General features: G+C 39.8%; 2 protein-coding genes across 5 annotated transcripts in view; both read left to right on the forward strand.

Moving 5' to 3' along the window:
- The window catches only part of LOC140187360 (archaemetzincin-2), a 41896-nt gene that overhangs the window by 18752 nt on the left and 7403 nt on the right, over positions 1-15741 (forward strand). For all 4 annotated transcript variants that reach the window (XM_072242609.1, XM_072242611.1, XM_072242612.1 and 1 more), the window contains 2 exons: positions 2850-3026; positions 7849-7992. In XM_072242609.1, the coding sequence (XP_072098710.1) occupies positions 2850-3026; positions 7849-7968 (297 nt within the window). In that variant the 3' untranslated portion in view covers positions 7969-7992. The remainder of the gene's footprint in view (positions 1-2849; positions 3027-7848; positions 7993-15741) is intronic.
- Positions 1-15741, forward strand: part of arsg (arylsulfatase G) — a 269510-nt gene that overhangs the window by 18749 nt on the left and 235020 nt on the right. The window lies entirely within an intron of this gene.

The raw sequence follows: 15741 nt of genomic DNA on the forward strand, positions 1-15741 counted from the left end.
TAAAGGAACAGCAGTTATAATGGGTGACTTCAATCTACATGTAGATTGGGTGAACCAAATTGGTAAAGGTGCTGAGGAAGAGGATTTCTTGGAATGTATGCGGGATGGTTTTTTGAACCAACATGTCAAGGAACCAACTAGAGAGCAGGCTGTTCTAGACTGGGTTTTGAGCAATGAGGAAGGGTTAATTAGCAATCTTGTCGTGAGAGGCCCCTTGGGTAAGAGTGACCATACTATGGTGGAATTCTTCATTAAGATGGAGGGTGACATAGTTAATTCAGAAACAAAGGTTCTGAACTTAAAGAGGGGTAACTTTGCAGGTATGAGTCGTGAATTAGCTAAGATAGACTGGCAAATGACAGTTAAAGGATTGACGGTGGATATGCAATGACAAGCATTTAAAGATTGCGTGGATGAACTACAAAAATTGTTCATCCCAGTTTGGCAAAAGAATAAATCAAGGAAGATAGTGCACTCGTGGCTGACAAGAGAAATTAGGGATAGTATCAATTCCAAAGAAGAAGCATACAAATTAGCCAGAAAAAGTGGCTCACCTGAGGACTGGGAGAAATTCAGAGTTCAGCAGAGGAGGACAAAGGGCTTAATTAGGAAGGGGAAAAAAGATTATGAGAGAAAACTGGCAGGGAACATAAAAACAGACTGTAAAAGCTTTTATAGATATATAAAAAGGAAAAGACTGGTAAAGACAAATGTAGGTCCCCTACAGACAGAAACAGGTGAATTGATTATGGGGAGCAAGGACATGGCAGACCAATTGAATAATTACTTTGGTTCTGTCTTCACTAAGGAGGACATAAATAATCTTCCAGAAATAGTAGGGGACGGAGGGTCCAGTGAGATGGAGGAACTGAGCGAAATACATGTTAGTAGGGAAGTGGTGTTAGGTAAATTGAAGGGATTAAAGGCAGATAAATCCCCAGGGCCAGATGATCTGCATCCCAGAGTGCTTAAGGAAATAACCCAAGAAATAGTGGATGCATTAGTGATAATTTTTCAATACTCGTTAGATTCTGGACTAGTTCCTGAGGATTGGAGGGTGGCTAATGTAACCCCACTTTTTAAAAAAGGAGGGAGAGAGAAACTGGGGAATTATAGACCGATTTGCCTAACGTCAGTGGTGAGGAAACTGCTGGAGTCAGATACCAAAGATGTGATAACAGCACATTTGGAAAGCGGTGAAATCATCGGACAAAGTCAGCATGGATTTGTGAAAGGAAAATCATGTCTGACGAATCTCATAGAATTTTTTGAGGATGTAACTAGTAGAGTGGATAGGGGAGAACCAGTGGATGTGGTATATTTGGATTTTCAAAAGGCTTTTGACAAGGTCCCACACAGGAGATTAGTGTGCAAACTTAAAGCACGCGGTATTGGGGGTAAGGTATTGATGTGGATAGAGAATTGGTTAGCAGACAGGAAGCAAAGAGTGGGAATAAACGGGACCTTTTCAGAATGGCAGGCAGTGACTAGTGGGGTACCGCAAGGCTCAGTGCTGGGACCCCAGTTATTTACAATATATATTAATGACTTGGATGAGGGAATTAAATGCAGCATCTCCAAGTTTGCGGATGACACGAAGCTGGGCGGCAGTGTTAGCTGTGAGGAGGATGCTAAGAGGATGCAGGGTGACTTGGATAGGTTGGGTGAGTGGACAAATTCATGGCAGATGCAATTTAATGTGGATAACTGTGAAGTTATCCACTTTGGTGGCAAAAATAGGAAAACAGATTATTATCTGAATGGTGGCCGATTAGGAAAAGGGGAGGTGCAATGAGACCTGGGTGTCATTATACACCAGTCATTGAAAGTGGGCATGCAGGTACAGCAGGCGGTGAAAAAGGCGAATGGTATGCTGGCATTTATAGCGAGAGGATTCGAGTACAGGAGCAGGGAGGTACTACTGCAGTTGTACAAGGCCTTGGTGAGACCACACCTGGAGTATTGTGTGTAGTTTTGGTCCCCTAATCTGAGGAAAGACATCCTTGCCATAGAGGAAGTACAAAGAAGGTTCACCAGATTGATTCCTGGGATGGCAGGACTTTCATATGAAGGAAGACTGGATGAACTAGGCTTGTACTCGTTGGAATTTAGAAGATTGAGGGGGGATCTGATTGAAACGTATAAAATCCTAGAGGGATTGGACAGGCTAGATGCAGGAAGATTGTTCCCAATGTTGGGGAAGTCCAGAACGAGGGGTCACAGTTTGAGGATAAAGGGGAAGCCTTTTAGGACTGTGATTCAGAAAAACTTCTTCACACAGAGAGTGGTGAATCTGTGGAATTCTCTGCCACAGGAAACAGTTGAGGCTGGTTCATTGCCTGTATTTAAGAGGGAGTTAGATATGGCCCTTGTGGCTATGGGGATCAGGGGCTATGGAGGGAAGGTTGGTGCAGGGTTCTGAGTTGGGTGATCAGCCATGATCATAATAAATGGCAGTGCAGGCTCGAAGGGCCGAATGGCCTATTCCTGCACCTGTTTTCTATGTTTCTATGACTGCATGGGTTTGCTCCAGGTGTATGGCTTTATTCCAGATCCCAAGATATGCATGTAGGTTAATTAGGCATTGTCGGTCATCTCTTCATGTATATTATTGTTTGAAAAAAATCACATGAGAGTTGAGGGCACATGAGAGGGAGTAGTTGCAGGGGAACATGAAAATGAAATGAGTGGATCTGATGGGCTGAATTAGCTCCATCTGTCATGTTATAAAATCATTTGTATATTTTTGAGATTTAATATGACAAAATTACTTCATTAAATGTATCTTTCTAGTTAGTTTTTAGCTTTTTATATCAACATTACTAACATAAAACCTTCTGCATTTTCAGACTTTAACTCATGAGATTGGTCACATTTTTGGTTTGCAGCACTGCCAGTGGCTGCAATGCGTCATGCAGGGATCCAATCATTTAGATGAGTCTGATCGACGTCCAATTGATTTATGCCCTATATGCCTAAGAAAGCTGCAGTGTGCCGTTAACTTTGACATTAAAGAGAGATGCAAGGTAGTGTATGAGTCACTGATTTTTTTTCAGGGAAGTATCTTGAAATGTTTTAATGAAAAAATGACACATAATTCGTTCATTTGTGGAAGTTGCATTCTTATGATTCATTAATGCTTTACAGTTTCTTTATATACAAGGACAATTAACTTTAATCTAAAATGTATTTTACAGTTCAAAACAAGTTTGTTGCACAGCACCTCAATTGGCTTGGGCACATAGCTCAGCATAAAATGTTCAGAATGTATTTTGCAATGATCATTATTGCTGATATAAGAAAATACATTGCGGAAGAAGAAACAACTTGCTTTTCATAATCTGAGTGCTTTACAGTGAAGTACTTTTCAAAGTGTCATTTTTCTGTAAGAAATGCAACGGTTAACTTTGCACTTTGACTGCCGCATTTCTTGCATAACACTGACCAGAAATAGTACTGTGTTAATGATTAGATAATTTATTTTGTTCATCTGAGTGATAAGTCCTGTGCAGAATTCGGAGGACATCTTCCTTTTGAAATATTGTTAACTGATCTGTTGCATCGACTTCAGAGGTCAGTTGGGGATTCAATCTATCATTTTATCTAGCAGTGGCACTTAGAAGGATACGGTACTGATGTTTCAGTATAGATTGTCCCTTGTGGTTTAGACATTAATTTATCAAAACATTTTAACATAACACAAAAATAATAACTTTAACAAATATGATGCACTATGTAGTTTGGGAAGCTGAATTTGATCTTGGATGTAATGGCACAGGATTACTTTTTTTCGTAACAGTGAAAACACCTGTTAGCGAAAACAGGTAAGTAATGTAGGTCTTTCGTAACAGTGAGGTTTCGTAAAGTGAACGTTTGAAAAGCGGGGGACACCCGTACTCCAAGATGGTTCATTCCTTACTGTGCTTTCACATCTTCCCCAGTAATCCTGTTTCGATCGTGGTGAATGAAGTAAGGACAAAGTGAGTTTGGCTTGTGGAAGTTGACAAAGGTGATGTTGGAGAGGTTTTGGCATCCCATGACCAAGAACTGATAGATGAAGAGCTGATGCAATTGGAAGAGGAAAGGATAACAATCGAAACTGAACGCAGTAGCGAACGGACCGAGAGTGAAGTCGTCCAGGAACTGAACGTGAAGCAACTGCGTGAGATTTTCACTGCAATGATAAAGTATGACTCTAATTTTGAAAGGGTACGTCGGTTTAGGGCATATTTGCAAGATGGTTTGAGTCCTTACAAAGAACTGTATGATCTAAAAATGTGCGAGGCTGAGCAGTCAAGCAAGTCTTCCACGTCAGCCACAGCAGACGACGAACCTCAACTTTCAACATCGAGGCAGGCAGTCATAGGAGAAGATGACCTGCCTGCCCTGATGGAAACAGACGACACCTCAGTGTCCTACCACCCCAACCCCTGGCCATGGGAGATACTGCTCCGTGAAGAATGCCTCGGTAGCTGGGAGGCACCCAGCATATCTTTAAGAAAAAAAGCCGAAATAAACAAGCTAATTAATTAGGTGCCGACAGGCTCTGATCTGGGCTGACATTTGTGTGCCGAGCGGCACCTAATTAATTAGCTTGTTTATTTCAACTTTTTTCTTAAAGATGTGCTGAGTGCATTCCAGCTACCGCTGTACCACTGCATGCTCCGCGGATCGGTATCGGGTCGCTGCCCGGAGGGTGGGGGCCACTGCACCACCCCAACCTCCGACGACTCAGCCTAACACACTATCATCAGTGTGCTCGATGTCTTCCCGATTCCCATAAGTGATACTACACTGTACATACATTACTTCTACTTTATATGGGCTGTGTATTTTTAGGTGTTGTTTGGTATGATTTGGGTACTGGAGAGAGTGTTTTTGACGACGGCGTTTGCGCCACGTTTCTGCCGAGAGTGCTTGCAGGGGACTTTTGCTACGGAGAACAGTGCGGCAATGATTCTGGAAAAGTATTTCTACTTTATATAGACTGTATATTCATCATATCATTTCTGCTTTTACTATCTGTTACTGTTATTTTAAGTTTTATGTGTTATTTGGCATGATTTGGTAGGTTATTTTTGGGTCTGCGAACGCTCACAAACTTTTCCCATATAATGGTAATTGCTTCTTCGCTTTTACGACATTTCAGCTTACGAACCGTTTCATAGGACGCTCTACCTTCGGATGGTGGGGGAAACCTGTAGTCATACAGAGGGGTGGTGTGTTTGAGAAGTATAGTGTTGAATGATAGAATGAAATTGGCTTTTTTATTCATACTAGAGAGTTGAGATATAATAGAGGCTGAATAATTATGAGGAATTTTGAAAAAGGGAAAACATGGATTGTTTCTTTAGCAGAAGCATTGTGGAAACAAGCTCCAAAAATGGGACTGATATTTCAAATGGAACAAAATGGGTTTGGGGAAATGGAAGGCAAGTAGCATAGTGATCTTACAGAAACCTGTGCAAGTTCATTGGATCACATTACACAATTCTGATTTGTGAAATTCTGGAGTATTGCATGTAGATCTATATAAATTAATTTGTTTCCTGGTGTCTGGTTTCAGTTCATAATCATTTTATTGTTCATTAGTGATTGTGAATGAAAATTCTTTTTAGGTTTTAAAAAGATTCTTGGTTGTTACTGCCAAAATGTTTACTACTGTCATAAACCAAACGCAGCAGTAATACAAGTTACATTATGAATCAGGAATCAGAGGTGAATGCAACAGTAATAGAACATTCTTATTTTAAATGTGAATCTTTCAATATGGGTTTAAAAACTTAAAGAATTAAAATTGTAAGTTGAGTTGACTGTGCAGAATGAATGCATATCACACACATTTGCAAATGAATTGATAATCCCTGGAAATAAGGACTAGATGACAGAGGTATTTGCCCTAATCATTTTCCCTTGCTCATGGAGCCATCGGTTATGAAAACTCAGCAAAAATCAGCATTTTGTTTTTTTTTTGTTGAAACATAATTACTGCCAGTTAAAAATATCAAGTGAATTAGAGGCAGCTACGGAAGTAAAACTCATTCATCAGCTGATCTAACAACTGAAATGCATCTGTGTAGTCAGGAGAGGAAACCTGATGTACTGTAAATTGTAAGTTACATTGAGCCTCTTTCTAACAGTACATTACATATTAATACCTTAAAACTTGTAAATAGTTGAAACACATTTAAAAAGGAAATAGTCACGACAGATCTGTTAGGTTCTCCCCCGCACAAATTCATTTGGTAGAATGCATCATTGCAAGGATATTCCAACAAGTGCTAAGATCTTACCTGCTTGATGGTGAGCAGGACCTTCCATGTCATATTGTTCATACATAGCTGGAGTCTCAATCCCATTGCAAGCTACCCTTGGAGTTCCTGTTGTGTGGATGAAGCTCTCATCTTTCACTTGAGACGTGTGTTTGTAAAGAAGGTTTAGTAAGGAATACTTGATTACTTGCGCACGCACTGGAATAGGCCCTTTGGCCTAATCCCAAGCAGCTACATACCTCCTCTGTGGGATCTTCCCAGGGAATCCTGATCTTTCAGTACAAGGACTTGTTTGCAATGAAATGCTGTAAACTGGCAATTGCGAGACTAGTTGCTAAGGCATATCTGGAAACTTGGTGCAACCATCGTGAAAACTTGGGAAAGGCCACAGTATAAGGTCTTGTATAATGGTGTCAAATTGCCACAACAGGGCTGGGCCTTGTATGATGGTTTGGCAAACTGATAACAGCTTCAGTGTCATTCTCTTCAAACCACTGCCTGATTAACTTGTGGTTGTTTGGATTCTGACGTTTTAAACCAAGGTTCTTTCGGATGTCAGGAAAGGAGCACAAAGTTTGTTGCTTCACTATTTTATTAAGCATTAATAGAACAAAGAAAATTTAAAGCAGACAGTAACAGGATCATATGCTTGTAGCAGGGGTGAGAGAAGAAACAAAAAATAGCTGAGCCATAGGGTCAGTTTTTTTATGTTCCATTGATGAGAAACATTTTATCAGATTTGCAGATAAGAGTAAACCAATCGGATAGCTTGTGTTCAAATGCAATACCAAGAGAAGTTCCAGAATCATACAAATGTAACCACTGGGGACCACACGCTGAACAATTGCGTATACATACTGAAATCACTAGGAAACATACTAAACAGTTACATGTGTATAAGTATTTATATTTAAAAAAAAAACCACCGGGTAACTAATAGTTGAAACTGCAAAGAAAATAACAGCTCAACTGTCTCATCTAACATGGACAAAGCAGCTTTTCTGGACAAATAATGTACAGTCGAAGCAAAACAGAATGTCTTATAGCAACTGGGCTTTTGCAGCACTGGAGACAGCAAAATCCTCGACACAGTGATACATGGTGCAGGCAGACACAAACAACCTCAAGATTAGGACTATCTTGTGTAATTCTTGTATATTTACATTTTGTACAGACTTGTACATGCATCAATGTGTGTATAATTTACTTTGTTTCTCCAAATGAAATGTAAGACTGTTGCAGTGTAGGGCCAAGGGATGGACCACATTTGTATCACGTTATTGTAACACTGCAAGCATGACTTCTCTGCATGAAGAGTGGCTACCAGGCGGCCACCTATACCCACTAAGTCTGCACTGTGCTCCCATCTCCGCACAGCCTATGGCAGTGGGGCAGGAAGTGGAAAAGTGTTTGCAGAAATGAACTGTTTCGACCATGCAGCAGTCTGCAGATCTATCCCAATCTGCCTTGCCAGTCTCGTCGCATATATGGAGTGTCCATAACTTGGGCACTTATAACTCTGTGAGTGCCTGTATGTGTATTAGTACTTAGTCTCTGTTGCCTTTTTGTTTTTCAGGCACTGTTGCGGTGGATTGAGGAAGATTCTGAATCAATAGTGGTATCTCACAAACCCACTGAAGCATTTAAAGAATGGAAAGAATGGTTGTTGCAGTGTTTGCAGCTTTTGGAGGAGTGAAATTTAATCAATTTGATTCACTAGGTAATCAATAGGCTTAAGAGCTTTGGAATTCTGTTTAAAATTTTTTTTTAAATGCAACTAAATGCAGAATGACAAGAAGCTCTTAAATAAGTGGTGTATGGTGTGAGAAATTTGTAATATTTTTGGCTTATTGAAGTTCTGTGATATTTAGGGAGTTTTAATAATGAGACATTTTTAATATGCAACTTTGAAAATGTGCATTATCAATGTCAAATTTGTTGCTATATGTACAAGTGTAATTTAAAAACTTGGTTGGAAAGAATAGTTAATTCTTAGAGGAATGACAAAATCTTGCTTATGTAGATCATGTGTTGCTCATGTGTTTGCAGTTAGCTGTGAAGGATTAGGTCATCTCTAGTTTAGGCCTTGGAAACTAATCTTTCAAATTGAGTTTTTGTAACTGCAGCACAGTAATTAATGCTGTTACGGTACAGAAGAATAGATTCATTTGAAACTGTAATTATATTGGCATTAGGTTGCTGGTATTAAATGACTTAGAACCTAATTTCTGTGTTTTCACAGTGTGTTTTATTAAATGTCTGTCAAAGGGAGGTTATTTTGAATTACTGCTTTTTCCGTGCATTTGAAGAGCTTAATTTATGTTAATCAACTTTGACATGGGAGTGGATAAATTCATAGTGATCTGATGCCCCAAGAATCTGTTTATTGTTTGGTTTGTGGGTACTGTGTGATCCCTAAGGAAGCCCACACACATAAACTAAAAACAAAAAAGCAGCCTTCTTACTTGATGTCAATAAGGAGCTGAATGCTTGGCCTGAGGTCTGTGCTGCAAGTTGACCTGAGCTTTCTCTGTTGCAAGGTATACTCACAGAGTAATGTCTGGAAAATGAAAGGCATTTTTTTTCTGTGGATTCAATGGACATTTCTAATCCTATTTTCCTTCTAATAACTGCTGCTGTTGAGTTGCTTGGCTCTAAGAAGATGCTGATTACTGATCTCCAGATACTTGTTTTGTTACCATTCAACCCCAGTTTTCTCAGGTACCTGTTGGCCATTATGATGCATGACAAAAACATGCATAATCTTGATCTGTTTTAAGAGTAAAGATGGAATTTATCATGATTTTCACCAGATATCCATTTCATTTTTTTTTTGACATTTTGAAGTATCCCCAGGGCTTTGCATGAACTTTGATTATAAATTTTCTTGCTGTTACAGTTAGACTTTTTGAAAATATGCATAATATTGTTTGTTATTGAAGGATTAAAAGGATGAATGTAGATGTCTAAATTAGATTGATGTTTCCTGAAACGGTGCAAAAGCTGAAATTTTGGAGGAAACTGTTTGCTGGCATTATTTCATTGAGCATGTCAAAATTGCTTGCTTGCTTGCCAAAATCACCACAGACCTCAACATTCAGTTTCAAATTCTTTGTAAGTTTCATTGATAATTTGGGAAGATTAGTAAAATCTTGTTAGCACATCTGTAAGCAGAAAGTGAAATAATAAATGAGCAATTTTACTTGAGGCAAGATCTACACGACTGGGATAATTATTTATTGAAGTCTTAACTTCCTTGTACCTTCTCAGATAAAACCTTAATAAGATTGAGGTTCCTTTTAGAAATCAGTACTTCTAGAATGTTATCAGTCAGCAGATTGTGTGGATATAGGCAAATCTTAGATGAGGTAAAGAGCATATGCTTTTGAAAATGCAGAACTTTATAGGTTATATCATTATAGTTAATGTTTAAGAACAAATATGACAAAATGTAGTAAAAGATCTTTTCCAATTTGTGGGGCACAATACAGTTTAAGTTCCAGCATTATTTGGACACTTTACATAAAACAAAAACTGCAAGCTTCTATTCAGTCACATGAGATTTAACATCTGGCCAACCACACTTCCTGTGGCTGCTATGTGAAATTGTACTGCGTAGCTGCTTGCTTTCTAAGCAAGTACTAATTTTTCTTTCCATACTTCTTAAAATATGAAATCTTGTAATAGTTTTAGAACATTTTAAAAGTAGTTTACGTAGGATTTTTTATATATATGTGGAAGAGTGCCATGTTGTTATGTTGGTGTTTAATTATCAAAAACATATTTTTCACTTAAATGTTGCAACTGAATAAAATTTTTAATTCTGTCTCCTATTCAGAATAGCATAGAATACACAGGACCATTAAAGCTGTTGGAAGCTTGCATTTTCCTCCTTTTGTTCTTTTTATGTTGGTAACAATACTGGTTTGCCTGTTCCTAACAGCATTTGAAAGGAAGTGGTGAGCTACATCCTTGCACAGTTCTAGTCCTAATGACATTGAAGCTCCAAAGGTTGACAAGGAGTTCCAGAATTTGAACCCAATATCAATTAAACAGCATTAATATATACTTTCAAGTCAGAATGTCATGTGACTTGGAGCTGAGTAGGCAAGTGATGTTTCTGTGAGTCATTTTCCTTGACATTAAAGACACCAGGCATAGGAGGTGCTTTTGGAGTCTCATAGGTGAAGATCTACAGTACGCTTCAAGCCCTGTGGCCTGGTGGTGGAATAACTAAGTCTAGTATAAGCATCTATTTAGCATTTGCTTTTAACATTAAATTTTACATAAAAAAATTTACCCCAGGTTAAAGTGGGAAATCAACCCAGAGACTTCTATACACAATTCACTTTAGTGATTTAAGTTTTCTGACCTCACTTACAAACCTAATGAATTCACTTGTCATGTTCTACATGTTTTTCTTATGCAGTTTGAGGCTACTTGGGGTGACAAGGTAGCATAGTGGTTAGCTTTAGGCTTTGCAGTACAGACGACCTGGGTTCAGTTCCCGCCCCTGCCTATAAGGAGTTTGTACGTTTTCCCTGTGACTGTGTGGGTTTCCTCAAGGTGCTCCATTTTCCTCCCACAGTCCAAAGACATACCGGTTGGGAGGTTAATTGATCATTGTAAATTGTCCCATGATTAGGCTAGGATTAAATCGGGGGATTGCTGGGCGGCATGGTTTGAAAGGCTGGAAGGGCCTATTCTGTGCTGCATATCAATAAATAAGTAGATAAATAAATACCCCAAACACGAGGAAATAAATACCCCTCTGAGTTTGTTCCAGCTCTCAAAGCAATTTTATTAATATTATTGCCCTATTTCCAGGAACTTTTCTTTCACAATTACCCATCAACAACCACCTCCTCCCAAATTCTCCTGCCACCCATCTACTCTACATTAATTTGTAGTCATCATTTCACCTAATAATGAGCATGTTTTTGGAATGTGGAGGAAATCAAAGCACATCACTGTTTTTGGACATTCACGCATTAAAGTTTCACCATGTACCACCCATGTGTTTTCTCTCACTGTCATGGCAACATGCTGCCATTTTGAGCGATCGGTATGACAAATATGTAGTTGTTGGAGCCTTTCATTCATTTCAAGTAGTAACTGCACAGCACAATTTTAACATATGGAAGTAGGAACACAATATAGATATTAATAATTTGGTTTGGTGAAGTTCAATACTTTTATGTGGGTGGGTGCTATTGTATATTGCATGATACACAACAAGTTTAACACGCAGCACACATCAAAGTTGCTGGTGAACGCAGTAGGCCAGGCAGCATCTCTAGGAAGAGGTACATAGAAACATAGAAAATAGGTGCAGGAGTAGGCCATTCGGCCCTTCGAACCTGCACCGCCATTTATTATGATCATGGCTGATCATCCAACTCAGAACCCTGCACCAGCCTTCCCTCCATACCCCCTGATCCCCGTAGCCACAAGGGCCATATCTAACTTCCTCTTAAGTATAGCCAATGAACTGACCTCAACTGTTTCCTGTGGCAGAGAATTCCACAGATTCACCACTCTCTGTGTGAAGAAGTTTTTCCTAATCTCAGTCCTAAAAGGCTTCCTCCTTATCCTCAAACTGTGACCCCTCGTTCTGGACTTCCCCAACATCGGGAACAATCCCCCTGCATCTAGCCTGTCCAATCCCTTTAGGACTTTTTTAACTTCTGCTAATGCCCCACCTCCCCCTCGTACCCCATCCATTATTTATTTATATACACACATTCTTCTCGGACCTCCTGTCCCATGATCCTCTCATATCCCCTTTGCCAATCACCTGTCCAGCTCTTGGCTCCATCCCTCCCCCTCCTGTCTTCTCCTATCATTTTGGATCTCCCCCTCCCCCTCCCACTTTCAAATCTCTTACTAACTCTTCCTTCAGTTAGTCCTGATGAAGGGTCTCGGCCTGAAACGTCGACTGTACCTCTTCCTAGAGATGCTGCCTGACCTGCTGTGTTCACCAGCAACTTTGATGTGTGTTGCTTGAATTTCCAGCATCTGCAGAATTCCTGTTGTTTGCATGTTTAACACACAGTATGGTAATGGGGTGCCTGTTGATCTTTGTCCTGGATTATGTTGAGCTCCTGTGTATTGTTGGAGCTGGATTCATCCAGATAAATGCAAGTATTCCATCACAATTCTGACGTGGTGAAACGGCTATGGATTGAGAGGTGTATCTCTTACTATAGTATATCCAACATGAGAGGTGATGATGAACTGCTATCATGAATTACTGCAATGAAGATACTCCTACAATGTTAAGAAGGCAGCTCCAAAATTTAAAGTAGCAATAATGAAGTAAAATTGATGTATTTCCAAATTGGGATATTGTATGATTTGGAGGATCATATGCAATAGATGGTTATGTTGATGAGTAGATTCCCATATGTGTTCATGTCTATCCTCACGCCTCCCCCTCTATGATTTCTCGTTAATGTGCTGTACCAGAGCAATATTAACTGAAATTCTGCAAATGTAGTATAACTTCTTGTTTCTGGACATGGGTCTTTTTTAAAAATCGTATTATCTTCCTCATCACAGTGTCTCTTCACCCCTCATCTCCCTGATTAATACATAGAATGTAGAACATTGCAGCACACCATTCAGCCAACCATTTGTGCTGACTTTTGAACCTACTCTAAGATCAATCTAACCCTTTCCTCCTACCTAGCCCTCAATTTTCCATCATCCATTTGCACATCTTGAGTTTTTTTAATGCCCCTAATGTATCTGCCTCTACCACCACCCCTGGCAGGGTGTACAGTGTACTCACCACTCTGTTTTATATAGTCAAAAATCTCATTGTGAGCTTTATAACTTTGACATTCCTCCTATACTTTCCCTCAATCACCTTTAAATGATGTTCTTTCGTATTAGCCATTTCCATCCTGGGGAAAAAAATCTTATCATATTTTACACCTCTATCTAGACACCTGTCATCCTCCTCCTCTCCAAAGCGAAAAGCCCAAACTCACTGAACCTTTCCACATAGGAAATCTGTCTTGGTAATCCAAGCAGCAGCTTGATAAATAATCTCTGCACTCTCTTTAAAACTATCTATAATGAGGCGACTAGAACTGAATGCAATATTCTAAGTGTGGTCTGACCAGGGTTTTATAGCATTCCAGCATGACCTGTGGCTCATGAGAGCTCAATCCTTGACTAATGGAGACCAACACATCACATGCCTACTTAACAACCCTATCAACTTGCGTGGCTATTTTTCTGGATCTGTGGATGTGGATGCCAAGATCCCTTTGTTCCTCCACACTACTAAGAATCCTGCCATTAGCTCTGTATTCTGCTTTCAAGTTGGGCCTTCCAAAGTGAATCAATTCACACTTCTCGCTGTTGAACTCCATCTGCCACTTATCAGCATAGCTCTGCATCCTGTTGTGACCGCCAACAACCTTATGCACTATTCACAACTACCAATCTTTCTGCAAACCTTTTAATCCACCCTTCTGTGTCCTCATCTAAGTAATTTATAAAAATCCAAAGAACAGAGGTCCCAGAACAGATTCCTGAGAAACACCATTGGTCACTGACCTCCAGGCAGAGTACCCTCTGCCTTAAATAAGTAAATCAATTTAGTATCCACACATCCAAGTTTCCCTAAATCCTATGCCTCCTGATTTTCTGAATGACCCTACCGTGGGGAACCTTGATGCCTTATCAAAGCCACTTACACTGTACCCGCTGCTCTACCTTCATCAGTGTGCTTTGTCACATCCTCATTTGTTTATTGTCACCATATAACCAGATATTTTCCCCTAACTATTAGGAAGCTCAAAGCCCTCTATGGTTCATGTCACAGCTGTACACTCCTGACATGTCAATCTCTTGTTAGCATCTGTTTCACACTGAAGCATGGTCTCTCACTTTCATATTTAATCCAGTGTTAAGCTTTACCATATCTCTGTGCCATTAGTAACTTATCAATCATACATTTATTTTCTCCAATTCCTGATCAATCACATGTGATTCCAGACAGTTTCTTTCATTCTACCTTTAATAAAATTTGGGTTATCAAAGATAATTATTTGTCTTACCATTTCAGTTTTATTCAGTTATTGACTTTGGCTGCTGATTAAGGGATACCTCAGATTTAAACATTTACAGCTATTTTGTCTGAATCCCTTCGGGGCTTTTGCCTTTGTATCAGCAAAAGACAGATTGAGATCATATTTCAATGAGAATTCTTTTTCCTGTTCTGTCTTTACTGCATTACCTTTTACCTCTATCCATTTAATTATTCACGCAGCCAATACACAGTTGTCAACTTGATATTAAAAGGGGAAACCAGAAGCTGTAGCTGTACATTTCTGAGATCCACTGTTGGTTTGGGGACCACCTTGCAAAGTAGTTTCACTTCCTCTTCCATCTTCTGCAAGAGGCAGGATCTCTTGGTGCCCACCCATTTCAATTTCCATTCCGACATGTCTGCCCTTGACCACCTCTACTGCCCTGATGAGGCAATACTCAGGTTGGAGGAGTAACACATGTTCCATCTAGGTAACTTCAGCTTGATGGCACGAACATTGATTTCTTTAACTTCTGGAAAGTTCTCCGCCCTCCCTCTGTTGTGCAATTCCTCATTCTGATACCGCCTCTCACCTCTTCCCATCTCACCTGCCCACCTCCTCCTTCCCTTTCTTCCATGGTCCACTATCCTCTCGTATTAAATTCTCTACTGTTTCCACCTATCACCTTCTGGCTTCTCACTTCCTCCTCTTTCCCCCACGTACCCAGCTTTCTCCTCATCTGGTGTCGCCTATTATCTGTCATATTGAACTCTTCTCTCCCTATCCCCACTCCTGTGACATTCTGACTTCTGCCCTCTTCCTTTCCAGTCCTGATGAAGGGTCTTGGCCCAAAACAGTGACTATTTTGCTCCCTGGATGCTGCCTGACTTACTGAGTTGTTTGAGCGTTTTCTTCCTCTGTCAGTTCATTCCATCTATGCACCAGCTTTCGTGTGATGTAGTTGTCCTTCATGTCCCTTTTCAAATACCCTGTCCCTTAAATCTATGTACTGTAGTTTTTAATTCCTGGAATTTGCTTTCTTTACTGATTTCCTGCTCTATTGTCCCATTCCCTTCTTGCACCATTTTCCCTTCCAATTGCAGTTGATACAATACTTGTCTTTCTACCTCTTCGCTTCCTGCTATTCAGAGATCTAAACAGTCTTTCTAGGTGAAGTAAAGATTTATTTGCACTAACAATCGAGTGCACTGCATTCAGTGTTCACAATATGGAAACTAAACACAGATTAGGTGATTGGCTTGTGGAATACCCATGGGGTGACCATGAGCTTCGCGTTACTTCCCACTTGAATTTTTCATTCTAGTCCTACTACATTAATACCCAACATAATCTTGTACAGAACTTTTATCATCTGTCTTTGGCACAGTGCAGCTTTCTGGAGTTGGTACTGAATGCTAGAAGTT

Source organism: Mobula birostris, chromosome 24 (genome assembly GCF_030028105.1).
Source record: "Mobula birostris isolate sMobBir1 chromosome 24, sMobBir1.hap1, whole genome shotgun sequence".
NCBI lineage: Eukaryota > Metazoa > Chordata > Chondrichthyes > Myliobatiformes > Myliobatidae > Mobula > Mobula birostris.